General features: G+C 40.9%; 1 protein-coding gene across 1 annotated transcript in view; it reads right to left on the bottom strand.

Annotated features, from left to right (window-relative positions):
• The window catches only part of LOC134540300 (protein disabled), a 32,045-nt gene that overhangs the window by 1,379 nt on the left and 16,829 nt on the right, over window positions 1–13,837 (bottom strand). The window contains exons 3-6 of the mRNA XM_063382959.1: window positions 9,579–9,722; window positions 7,646–7,786; window positions 6,429–6,992; window positions 36–3,214 (exon numbers count right to left, since the gene is read on the bottom strand). Of these exons, the coding sequence (XP_063239029.1) occupies window positions 36–3,214; window positions 6,429–6,992; window positions 7,646–7,786; window positions 9,579–9,722 (4,028 nt within the window). The remainder of the gene's footprint in view (window positions 1–35; window positions 3,215–6,428; window positions 6,993–7,645; window positions 7,787–9,578; window positions 9,723–13,837) is intronic.

Genomic DNA, 13,837 nt, shown 5'->3' with positions numbered 1-13,837 from the left:
GACCATAACACCGGTTTCCGTTATCTGCCTCACACCGCCGACGATATTCTTCTTCTTCATCATTTCGTAACCATCTGTCTGCGTATTCCCGCTGCGAAAACCTATCTTCTTCATCCCAAGAACCGGATTCCCAACTACCTCGCCTTTCTCTTTCAGCTCTCCATGGTGATGGTCTCTGCCTGGGTCCATATTCATATCCATCTCCATCGTATTCTGCAGAGCCATGTCTCCTCCTCCTTTCCTCGTCCCACGAAAGTCCCCTGTGCCGTGGCCTGCTTCTGTTGTATTCGTATTCCTCTTCGTCTTCTTCTTCGTCCATGGAACGCTCTTTACACCTTTTCCACGTTCCTTTCCAGTGCTGCACCTCCTCGCCTCTTTTCTTTATTTCCAAGGATGGAACATCCCTACATATTTTCCTGTCTTTCCACGGAGATGTCTTTTTCCTTCGTGGTCGTCTGTCCTTCACCTGCACCATCTCATCATAAAAGGACTCTCCATCACTCCAACCATTCTCATGCTGTGGGTGTTGAGTAACATCTTCCCAAAATTCTTCACTGTCTTCTTCCTTCCAGGGAGAAGTCCTTTGCTTGTATTTGTGGCACTTTTCTGGTTTTGAAGAAAACTCTTCTTGCCATGTAGCTGGGATTTTGATTAAGTCTTTACCATCACTAGACCATGGAGAAACCACTTCTTCGTTTGAAGTTTCATGCCTTGGTCGCTCAAATCTTAGTGGTTTCATATCAAATTTGGCCCAACCTATTACAGGAGACTTCGTTTCTTCTTCACTAGTTACTACAGTTTCATCAGAAATCTTTTTTATTTCATGATCAGAAGATATGATACCAGTGTTATCAGTCTGAACAATTTGATGTTCGTATTTTGTTCCTGGAGAAGTTATTTTGTCCCCAGATACATCCTGTTTTTTAGTTACACTTAGTTTTTCTGGTAAATTAGTGTTTTCTGATTCAATAGTTGTAATATCCTCTTCTTCGATAGTTGTTTCAATAATAGATGTTGGTTCTCTAGCTGTGTTGGTCTCAAAACTGTCTGTATCGTCTATATGTGAAATTTTATGCAGAGTATCATCTACTTGTGTTTCTTCTTTGTCACTGCTTGTAGAGATGGCTTCTGATGCTACTTTGTCACCATTGGCACAAATTTGCCTTAGTGCTGCATACCTGTCTTGGTCGTATTCTCCACTCTCAGCACTTTCCTTTAGAGTTACATAAATGCCTTCTTCAGTATTTTCTTCTAGTTCTAATAATGTTGTTTTGTTATTTTCAGTTGGTTCTGCAGATTCTCGTTTGGATTCTTGTTCGATCAATTCACGGAAAACTGCGTATTTATCAAAAGATGGGTTTTGGAATACATCTTCAAACTTTTCATTTCCTTGAACATTATCAAAATGGTCTTCAAATTCAGCTTTGAACACTGGCTCTTCATCAACTGATTCCCTAAGAGTTAAGTATTTTTCTCTTTTAATATTTTGTATTTCAGATTTATTCTCTTCGCCATTGTCCTCTACACTTTGACTGAATGCAGTCAATTTAGAAAGTTTATTGGTAAAGTCTTGGAGGGTCATTTTAGACAATTGATCAGTGGAAACACCAAGAGTTTGAGCAAGGTCGTTTAATCCAGTTTTAGTGAGTTGGCTCAATGTTATATCAAGCGAAGCTTTTTGGTGTGCCTTTTTATGCTGAGTCTCGTTGGTTGAGCAGGAGGTTGAACTTGTGGAAGTCTGTAAAAATGATTCTATTGTGGTGACAGCTGCAAAAGAAATTTTTTCCGTACTAAGTGGAGAAAATTTCGTTATTTTTTGAGGTAATTTTGGAAAAGAAGGCACATATTCTGTAGGTGCAGCAGACGACTCTTTCTTTGGTCGACGTGGTACTGAAATACCACCGTCAAAATCATCAAACTGAAGAGTTCCTACAGGGATGGATTGTGGCATCTTGTTTATATCTTCCACACCACGCAGCTCTGACGATATATTATACTCGTCGATGTAATCATAACCAGAATGTTCATCAACATGTGGTGGTCTTGGTGGTGGCTTGACGGCTTCGTTCGTCTGTTGTCTCTTTGGTGGCAATGGAGGAGGTTTTATAGGCATAATGTTAGTTGTAGGTCGTGGCGGTGGCTCTGGTGCAATTTCTTTTTGATCTGTCCTTGAGATTGGCATGATGGAGGAACTATCAATGTCTGGACTCTCAGGAAAAGAAGCAACCTTAGATTGGAAAGAACTTATTATTTTGGGTTCACTTTCAGCGTGGGGTGGAGACAAACTTTCAAGAGAAACTGGTAAAGGTGTTACAGGGGGTGTCGGACTAGAGGCTAATCTAAAAGATGAAGTCGCGCTGCATAAGTCCAAGGACTTTTGCCTGGTTAAATCTGCTAGCATTTGATGCGTTTTTGGACTTGGCAATCGGATGATATCAGAAGTGGTCATTTGCTTTTGAAATTTATTCGCCCGACTGCGTATTCTGCTTAGACTGACTGAAGAGCTTGTTGCAGGGCTTGCAATGCCGATGATTTTTAAGTCGGGAAATGCCGCAACTGGTACTTCGACATTCTCCTTCTCCGGTGGGAGAGATACTCGCAGTGGTCCGTGGAAATTCGCTTTAGAAGCAACTGATTCAGGACCTTGTTGAAGGATCAGTGTTTTCTGCTCCGTATCAAATTTTTCAGTAACCGTTTGACCAGGACTTTCACTTGAAAATGCTGTAAAATCGGCAAAATCTGTATCGAAAGGATCACTTGCACTAACACTAGTTGCAACGCTGCTAATTGAAACGAAATTTTCATCCTCAAATGGATCAGTCTTAAACATGTTGCTGGTCGGGAACGGCTCGACTTCCGGTTTCGAAGGCTTCATTGTTTCCGTCGACACTGGGAGGTTGGAGGAACTAACAGCTTGGTTTGCAGACGCCAATACACCTTCACTGGGGAAACCGCGATATGTCTGAATACTTGCTGAAGGTTTCACGTCAAAGTTAGCTCTGAAAAGCGGAGCAGTTGCCTCGTTCGGGGCTTCAGTCACTAAGTCCTTGAGAACCTTCTTTGGAGGGTTTTTCAGCTCTTGAAAAAAGTCTTTCCGGTCGACGTAAGGTTTATTGCGTCCTGTGCCCAGAGGATCGAGTTCCATAAAAACATCAATATGGCTGCTTGGCTGCTGTGGCTTTGGTGGACTGATGTTTACGGTCTGACCAGGTGACTGCAAAAACAAATAAGTCAAAACATAGTGTTAGACATTTGATAACATATCACTGTTATACTTTACAAGTTTTTCTAAAACACAAAAATTTTCTTAAAGTCATTCAAAAATCCTTTGTACATTTAAAGTAAATTTATCATTCCCTTAAATATTCCCTGTTGGTTGACCGAATAGTTTGAACGTTCGAAATCTAGTAACTCATTTTATATTTCAGTGTTAATGAGATTATAGACATTTTAAAGAAACCTCATTTAAGATCTTTGAAAATTAAATGAGGCAAAAATTTAATGTATCTAATGCTTTGGAAAATCTTAATTCTGGAATTTCAGCCAAATAGAGTGCATCTTACGTTTTAAAGGAACACAAAATTCATGTTAATTTGAATACGGTGGTATAAAGGTAACATTTTAGCAATGCAATCCAAAATGGCTGCATCTTTTTTTTTGTCGTATTAACTGTTATGCTACATGGAGATAAAAATTTCTTATTCACGATTCCAGCAAAAATCAAGCTGCAGAAATTTTACTTCCTCCAAAAGTGAAAGTGTGTATACGACAATTAAAGGTTAAACGCAATACACCCGTAATAGTCTCGAAATTCCATCGTTGCATGAAATAACTTAGCAATGTATAAAAATAAATTTAAAACAAGCCGAAATAATCACCAATGATCGATGTCTCCAACAAATTTAATTTTAAAAATTCAAAATAAAACACACACACAATCCCATAAACCAAAATGTAGAATATATAGTAAAAATAACACTAAAAAATGATCGAATGCTTGATACACTGTCAAAAAATACTGTTTGATCAAATGAATTTTTTTTGTACATTTGATACCTATCCATTAATTGGATCCATCAAGCTGGAAAGAATGAATTTTAATATATTGAAGTATTGCCTTTTTAATACATTTATTAGTATCAATTTAAAACAAATCGTAGAAGCAATATACTGATGGAGAAATATAAACATAATGTATACTTATATCTTTCTTATGCTTGTATATCGAATTGAGTTTCCAGACCACCACAAATGATTATTCCAACTGAAATTCAAGTCATCCTCAGGTTATGCAGTGATCTTGAACGATGGAACAGTTTCGTGTGCCGATATTATCTTGTAAACGAACATGGTCTCGAATCGGGATTGAATTTCCATTCGTGCAACTAACTACTCTATCTAAGGGCAGGATAGTTTAGTCAGGCAATAACTTGACAAGACCTGGAAAGAGGTGTAAAGAGAAGAATATAACAAACAGCAAAATAACGCAATAACACACTACAGTGAGATGTTGGGAGTATCCTGGAAGGGTAAGGAACAGTCGAGGTCAAGTGTAACAGAGAAGAAGAGGGGAATAGAGGAGAACGAATGAATCAAAGAAGACACAAAAAATGCTGGAGAACAAAAATTCCTTGAAGCACGAGGAGGTTGCCAAGACTAAACGACAACCACACGTGACTGTACTGAGAAGTTGCATGCAAGTGATCGGAAAATCGAGAATGACTTGATTTGTATGTCGGGAAAATGAGCCCTGAATGGCTGAACAGACCTGGGTTATCATGCCAGTTTCCCGACATGGCTCCCAAGACCCGAAGTCGAACTAAACCATCGAAAGCTAAACACACCCAGGAGATAAACAACCGAGGAAGAATTACACTTCGAACTTCTGTATCACTACACTAGCGACCTTCCCCGGTTTCGCACGGATACGATCTACTAATGTAGTGTCCTTTAGATTTAATTAAGTAAGTACTTATAGGTTTCAAGAAATTCTCTAAATGATGGTGGAAACAGCATGAAAATCCATTGTGTGGTTTAGAAGAAGTAAGTGAACAAACAGACAGAACGCGGATAGAAATTTTTTTTAATAGTATTTAGAGAAGAGTTATGACACAGAAGTCAAGCACAGAAATACATCTGCCTCAATATTCGAGAGAGAAAAAAAATTACAGGGTATGAGGTATGACAGACTATTTCCAGTGGTCAATAAATACCAGAACAGAAATGATTCGGATGAGAGTTTTTAAGAACGACCACAGGCAGAATCCCACTGTTAAAAGATTTAAAACACGTTGTCCCGGATGAGGTAGAGCACAGAAAGTCCACTGGTTTAATCGAGCCTGAAACAAACGTGCACTGCAATAGACTTCGTGTGAAGATGTTACCTTGTCGGCGGCAGGAGGGAGAGCGTGCAGAGAAGCGACCCTTTGAGTTGACCGTTACCTTGTCGGCGGCAGGAGGGAGAGCGTGCAGAGAAGCGACCCTTTGAGTTGACCGTTACCTTGTCGGCGGCAGGAGGGAGAGCGTGCAGACAAGCGACCCTTTGAGTTGACCGTTACCTTGTCGGCGGCAGGAGGGAGAGCGTGCAGAGAAGCGACCCTTTGAGTTGACCGTTACCTTGTCGGCGGCAGGAGGGAGAGCGTGCAGAGAAGCGACCCTTTGAGTTGACCGTTACCTTGTCGGCGGCAGGAGGGAGAGCGTGCAGAGAAGCGACCCTTTGAGTTGACCGTTACCTTGTCGGCGGCAGGAGGGAGACCGTGCAGAGAAGCGACCCTTTGAGTTGACCGTTACCTTGTCGGCGGCAGGAGGGAGAGCGTGCAGAGAAGCGACCCTTTGAGTTGACCGTTACCTTGTCGGCGGCAGGAGGGAGAGCGTGCAGAGAAGCGACCCTTTGAGTTGACCGTTACCTTGTCGGCGGCAGGAGGGAGACCGTGCAGAGAAGCGACCCTTTGAGTTGACCGTTACCTTGTCGGCGGCAGGAGGGAGAGCGTGCAGAGAAGCGACCCTTTGAGTTGACCGTTACCTTGTCGGCGGCAGGAGGGAGAGCGTGCAGAGAAGCGACCCTTTGAGTTGACCGTTACCTTGTCGGCGGCAGGAGGGAGAGCGTGCAGAGAAGCGACCCTTTGAGTTGACCGTTACCTTGTCGGCGGCAGGAGGGAGAGCGTGCAGAGAAGCGACCCTTTGAGTTGACCGTTACCTTGTCGGCGGCAGGAGGGAGAGCGTGCAGAGAAGCGACCCTTTGAGTTGACCGTTACCTTGTCGGCGGCAGGAGGGAGAGCGTGCAGAGAAGCGACCCTTTGAGTTGACCGTTACCTTGTCGGCGGCAGGAGGGAGACCGTGCAGAGAAGCGACCCTTTGAGTTGACCGTTACCTTGTCGGCGGCAGGAGGGAGACCGTGCAGAGAAGCGACCCTTTGAGTTGACCGTTACCTTGTCGGCGGCAGGAGGGAGAGCGTGCAGAGAAGCGACGGGCGGAGACCTGAGTTCGTCCTCCTCGAACAAGGACTCGGTCTCCCTGTCGAACCAGTGCTTCTCCGGGTCCTCGACCGGCGGCGGCGGAGTCTTGCTCGGGGGCGGTGGCTCGGAGGCCGCCTGCCGCGCCGCCGCTGCCGCCGCCGCTGCCGCGCGTCGCCCGTGGGGCCGGCTGCCGAAAGGATCCGCGGACGAGTCCTTGGACGACGGCGGGGGCGGAAGGATCGCCACGACGGCCCGCTGGGGCCTGGGGGCAGCCGCCGAAGATGACGGCGGGGACACGGCGGGCGCGAAGGAGTCGCCGAAGGGGTCGCCCTTGGCGAACGGGTCGGAGGGCGTGATCCTCTCCATCTGGTGGATGCCCTGCTGGATGCTGTTCAGCTCGAACTCCAGGTCGAGCAGGTCGGCGATCACCTCTGAGGTGCGCTGCGCCGGCTTGTCCGCCGAGGACGGCGCGGGGTGTCCTTCGTCCTTGGCGGAGTCCTCCTGGATGGTCTTCATCTTCCTGAACGGCTGCTCGCCCTGAAACGACGACAACACCAGTCCTTGCGAGGTCGCGGGACTTTGCCTCGGTCCACCACAACACACCTACCGTCCCAGGCATTCGCCCGAACACTGGAGTGCCTTCGGGAAACCGAAATGAGGATTGCCGGACTGGTTAATAGATTTTTGAAATTTTCCTTCCGATAAATCATATTATTATTGTTTTCTATCCATGTTTATAAAACCAAAATCTAACAAATGTAAAATTTTGACAAAAGAGCACAGAGTGCTGGCGTTTCAATATGTATTGTACCAAAACCATGTCAAGTGTACTCTATGCAAATAAAAACTCTTGAATTGAATTGACCGGAATTCGAACACGGTTCCTCCAGATGCGGGTCCAGTGTATCATCATTTGCGCTACCCAATTCCATTAGGGTGGGGGGGGGGGGGAAACCTAATTCAATTCCCATATCGTCAAACACAGGATCGTAGCTAGGGTTTTAATTCGGGGAGAAATAATTTTGGACATTAGGCTTTCTTTAATCACTCCTGTAGTTGAAAAAAAAAAATGTAACATAATTCAATTTCATCAAGAATACTGGGGCTTTCGTGTTGATGTTGTACAAAAATTTGTTTGTTTATGCGGGTGTGTGTTTTTGTTTCCCTTTTGCTGCGAAAAACATAATTACTTTTGAACCTGAGGTGGTATCCGTGGGCGGATCTTCAGCTGTCTTCTGCTGGTGTTGTTCTATGTGCTGCTTGGCCATCTCTATCTCCTTCTTCTTCAGTTCGAAAACGACTTGGAACAGGTCCCGCATCGCAATCACCACCTGCAGTTGACAACATGGACATAGTCTTAGTGCTTGCGCTGTAAAAAAAAAATTTAAAGTTATGAAAAAATAATGAGAGTGAATTTTTACGATGCGCGTGCACCAGGCAACGAAATATTTACAGGACCACATACAAAAAAAAGAGCTACATATAAATATAAATTATGTAATTTAAATAATACTTATACTTTAGTATAACTTATTGATGGCATATACTGGTTCATATAAATAAAAACATTTAGTTATTGTGAATATAAATGATATAAATTGTGTTTATAAACATTTTAAAGTGTATTTTCAAGTGTGTTTATATAAGTGAGGTTATGTTCCCGTGTGTATAATTTTTTTGCATTATAAATTCTTACATTATTATGTATTAAATAATTAAAATTAATAAATTATATTGAACATTAAAAAGATTAATTTTCGTTATTAATCATAATTGGGCTTGATTATTTTACTATATTAGATAATTACTTTTATACACATGTTTATATTAATATTGAAAAATGTATATTTATTTGAATTGTTTGATTTGATTGAATTTGTACTTTACCAATCGCATTTACAATATCACTCCAGTTATATTATAATTTCATTTATATTAATTATTCGCATGCAAAATTAAAGTTTTTTTTTATCAAGTCAAGTAAGTATAAGTAATTTCTAAAGCGTTTACACGACCCTATTTTTTTTTGTAAATTTAACTAAAATTTTCATGTAAAATTACTGATATTTGTACATTTACATTCATAAAAGCAAATGCACGGGTATTTAAGTGATGTTCTAGTACCTGCATTAGTTCCGTGAATAGCTTTCGGTACCACCTTAAATGCGCACATTAATAAGCATAATGAAACAAAATATTCCGAGTATTTTGGTAGGCCTGAAGGGAAAGAGAAAAAAAAATATGTAGTCGCTGTGTCATGGACACGGCCGTGAGTTGTACGTGAATACGTGTACGTAACAGGTAATAACACACAGCTACTTCCCCTTTTTTTTAAATTTTAACACCATATATATTCACTGTAACAATTTTACACAATTTTTTTATACATGCAATCGATCGATTTTGACTAGAGCTGACGATTGAAACTGAAACGATCGTCGTAGCTTCTCCGAGTCAAAAGTACACTAAAATGGAAATCTCGAAACGCAGCAAAATGACCTCAAAATGGCGGCGCTTACCCCCTCCACCGCGTGCGATGCGTCACAGTCCTTCACTTGGCGTAACGAATTCTTTGATCCTTTAGCTATCCAGGTTGTGCGATTAAATTTTTGATGGAGATGATAGATATCGACGGCTTACTTTCAAAACCTCGTAAGTCCGCTTTTGGTCGAAAATGAGTTAGGTACGCGCACAATTAGATTCAGAAAAACCTGCTCCATAATTCTAAAAAAACCTCGCATCTCGCTTAGACTGCGAGAGCCATCTGTGGTCAAATAATGAAACCTCGTATCTTACAACGCCATAGACATGAACACAAAACCAAGTATGTCTGAAACTATTGCTTTTTTGGAGAACATTGCATCTGGTGTATTGTCCTGTGTCGTTGTTTAATTTGATTAATGTAGTGCCCAAACATAGAAGAAATGGCTTCAGAATCCCGAGGGAAAAAAAAGGTATTATGTAGCTGCAACACCAAACTGTATCCTCCCGATTTTGTTATCATTCTTTTTTTTTTTTTAACTGCCTCCCACTATGGAAGCCATTTCAAAGACGTGTTCACGTCAAAGGGGGAAGGTGCGCCGTGTGGAGTTGTCGTCGCCAGAGGTTCAGGAGGACTCTGACCTGGCTCGCCGCCTTGTCCGTCTTGATGCCGAAGAACCGGTGGCCTGTGTCCGGCGACCCGAAGATGTAGCCGAACGCCCTGGAGTCGGACATGTCCTGCGCGATGAACGAGATCTTGTGGACCGGGTGGTGGTACAGGCAGTCCTGGAAGCAGGAACAACCACGCACCCACTGCAGTCGCGGCCACGCCGTGAGTTGTTTTTTTTATTTTTTGACGTGACAACGTCTAATAAATCGATGAACGCCGGCTGCACGCACGAAAAAGTGTCCCTTAACGTTGTGTCCCGTTACGCTCATTGTACGCTTGCGCCGCATCTACCTCTCTTCCGCTCGATTGGAACAACCATCGATTTGACTTTTTCGAGGGCACATTAAACTTGAAACACTCCCATTAGTTTCCTACTTTTCCTATCATCGTCCTATCCTTAACAGAATAACACAGATTGGAAAAAATTAAATAGCAAACATGTATAAAAGTTATAGTTAAAATAATCTGTTCGTTAAAGTGATAAACATATTTGAATTAATGAGTGCAAATGAAAGTTAATTGATCAATTAAACTGTAGATATCATTTACTACTTCTTTGTATCCATACAAAATAGTGATAATTCAATAATTAGTAAAAGTGTGCAATCATTTCATCAATGTTTAGTTATGACGTTGTCACGTAAATATATCGTCCGTAAACAGACTTTACAGACAACCAATTTTTTTTTGTCAACGGAACAGTAACATTCGTGTCAAATGAAGTAGCTTGGCTTCTGGGTTCTAGCCGTGTCCTTGGCAAATAGTTCACCAACGTTTCGGTCGACATTGCAGTCGCCATCATCAGGGAGCAGTTATTTTACAGTAGGTAACTGCTCCCTGATGATGGCGACTGCAATGTCAACCGAAACGTCGGTGAATTATTCGCCGAGGACGCGGCTACAACCCAGAAGCCAAGCCTTCAGACAGTGAACCGTGAAAGCCTGCGAACATTATTCGTGTCAAATCACAGATGTTTCTACATTTACATGAAAACAACAACTGTGTTCGCAATTCTCACCCGGGAATTTATGCTTTGTGTTGTCCCAGTACCTACAGTTATTTGTATATCGTTCATTGAATAACTTTGCATATTAATAAGCATAAAAAATAAAGTTACAATTATTGAATAATGGATTATCTTTTCCATTTGTATCATTGCAGGACAGTGCCTTCCCCAATTTTTCTTTAAGTTTTTATGAATGAACTGTTTTAACAGTAATACAGTATGTAAGTTGTTTAAATAATTTTCAGGCATAACCTAACTTTGGTAAATGTAGTAAATCATTGAAACTTACATTGAATCTTTTCAAATAACTTTGATAATAATATTTTACCGTTTATAATTGTTTTGCAGGTTAATATTTATGTTTGCTTATGTTTTATTAATGTACTCTCTCAATTAATTACCGTTTCTAATATTGATGTATTGTTTAAGCCTATTTGCTTTATTATAAAACAGCCATGTACCTAACTGTAAATTTATTAAATTCTACCTAAATAATTACATTTTTATGTGTTTAAAAATGGTTTTTTATTCTTTAAATATTTTGAATATATATATGCGCAAATGCACTGTAACGTATTTTTCTTTTGTAAATTTTGTCCGTGGAATGATGAAATCATGTGAACCAGTTGCGTGGCAGTTAGTAAGAAAGAAAGGCGTGCGTCGACACAGTGACGCCGAGACGATAAAACGATAATGATGCATCCTGTGTAAGAGAGAGACAGAGCAACTAGCGTGAGAAAATATTCTGGGAGTCCCCGATTATGATGTGAAGTTGAAAATAGACATCAAGGGAAGCTCCGAGTTGCGTGTGTACAGGATTTTTTCATGTATTGTAATTTGTTCTGTGATTGGCTGGTGTTGGAAGGAGTGCTGGATACTGTGCTGTGATTGGCCGAAAGTTACGTCATGGTGCAATCCTTGGTCTCTCCTGAGACCAGTGTGTCGTTTTTAGAGGTGTAAAAGTAACGAAAAAATGTGTACCCGTATGTATTCGTTACTATAACAATTAGTACTCGTTACTTTCGTATCGTTACTCGTTACTTCTGATACCGCATGACATGGCACATGCTATGTTATGTAACAGCATCGAATCGAGTCGTATTTCGCACGCGTACAGTATGACGTCGCGTAAATAAAAATAAATCGAATATAAACAATTAAAAATATTTGATAATTAACAGCTTTTGTTAACCAAGAAACAATTAACTCTCATTAGAGCGGCTTTATTATAATATATCTTTTAAGATAAGAACATAAAACGTGAAAATACGCGATTATAAAAAACAAAAACATACATATTTATAATTTGTAAAAAATACTTTCTTACGTTGTTTCTGTTCGAATCTAAAACTTTGTCTACACACACAATACCTTTAATAAACAGTAAAAAAATTGGACGACGAATTTCCAAATTATACTTTTATTAATAAACAAACATCGTTCTTTGTAACGAATACGCGCGCGCATGCGTGAAACATACGAAAGATGCGAGTAACGAAATGCATTCGTGTGTAACGTTTCGTTACTCGTTACTAGATGCCGCACCCGTTACTCAGTAACGAATACATACGGTTTGCTACAGCTCTAGTCGTTTTGGTTCTTCAGTCATCTACTGAACAGCGACTGAGGAGGTGGTTAGTTGAGTAGGTGGCTCACAACTTAATTATGCAGATTTAACGAGTAAATTTCGCGGCTGTGGTCCGGGTGTCCAGTGGCGTAGCGTGGGTGGGTCGGAGGGGGCGGCCCGCCCCGGGCGGCAGCCCGCGGGGGCGGGTCGCCGGTGAAGCGGGTTGAGATCTGATCTATGATTCATTCATAACATGTGTCAGACACACTATAATGTTCCATTTTTATCTAAAATTTTGCGCACCATCTATTTTTTTAATATTTATTTAAAAGAAAAACTGCGAAATCACTGACAGAGCTCTTTATAACGTTTGTTTGTTTACATACGAACGGCAACATCGCATCACGCCGCGCCGCCCGGCGCGCGCGAGCCGAGTTGAGCGGCACTCCTCATTATGTTAATTACTCATACAAAATCTTTTGTTTCACGCGTCGGCCCGTGTCGATGCCTCTCTTTCGCACTCATTGAATTTAGTACTGCGCATTGTACTGTAAAGTTTGACCTTAACCCAGGGCAAACCAAACAACTTCCGCAAACCGGGACACAGTAAAACTCCTATATTTCCCCGTACCACGAGCGCAGTTAAACCCAAAAAAATATTAAAACCCAAACTAATAGCAGGCTTAAAAAATACTAATAAGGTTGCGAACAGTGAGAGGAGGCAGCAAGTTAAAAAGACGCAAAATTTGTATGACAACATTTAATAAATATATATATCATAAAATCGTTTCATCACAAATCGGCGCATCCATCATAAAATACATACCCTATTACTACTTATAAAAATAGCTATATAATAATACTAAAAAAATACTTTAACAATTCCCCCAAAAAATTATAATTTGATCATATACTTCGGAGCTCCGAAAATTAAATATAATTACCAAAAAGGCATTAAAAATATATAAGAACATATTAATACAAATACAAATACAAATATAGATACGCACCGGGCGTATCACCGCTGTAAATACCAATTAGCATAGGCGAAATCTAGCAAAAAATTGACACACCTTAACATGCAAATAAATTTACCAAAAATTTAGCAAATTACAAATTATGGGTTTACAAGCCCTTCTAAGTTAAGTCATTTTCTAACGGTCGACGCCTTTTATCTTCTAGGTCTAACAGGGATTGGGTGAAACACACTGAACGTAAAATCCCAGTTTCAGTTTTATTAGTCCGTTAATTTAAATCCCAAAAATCCACAAATTATAGTTTCGTTTAGTTGGAGCTAATAAAAAATTACCTCAGATCTACTATGAGCTCCGCTAGACTATCAAACTTGGCTATATTGTCGATTGAACAAGAATTGGATGCTAATATTGATTTTGACAAAGTTATTTCTGACTTCGCTGCTCATAAGGCCCGTAGAATCCGCTTGTAAAATCGCTCATCCTATTTTAACTTCAATAAAAGGTACCTCATTGCATGTGAAATTTAATTTTAATTAAGCACCTATAGAATGGGGGCGGCAAATGGGTCTCCCGCCCCAGGCGCCGAGATGGCACGCTACGCCACTGCGGGCGTCACCGGTTTTATAATCTACCTTATTTTCGTTTTTTTCGACACAATTAGAATTTATTGACTACAGTCGT

The sequence above is a fragment of the Bacillus rossius genome, chromosome 16 (assembly GCF_032445375.1).
Source record: "Bacillus rossius redtenbacheri isolate Brsri chromosome 16, Brsri_v3, whole genome shotgun sequence".
Taxonomy (NCBI): domain Eukaryota; kingdom Metazoa; phylum Arthropoda; class Insecta; order Phasmatodea; family Bacillidae; genus Bacillus; species Bacillus rossius.
Note: the sequence above shows the minus strand (reverse complement) of the source record. Positions and strands in the feature narration are given on the sequence as shown.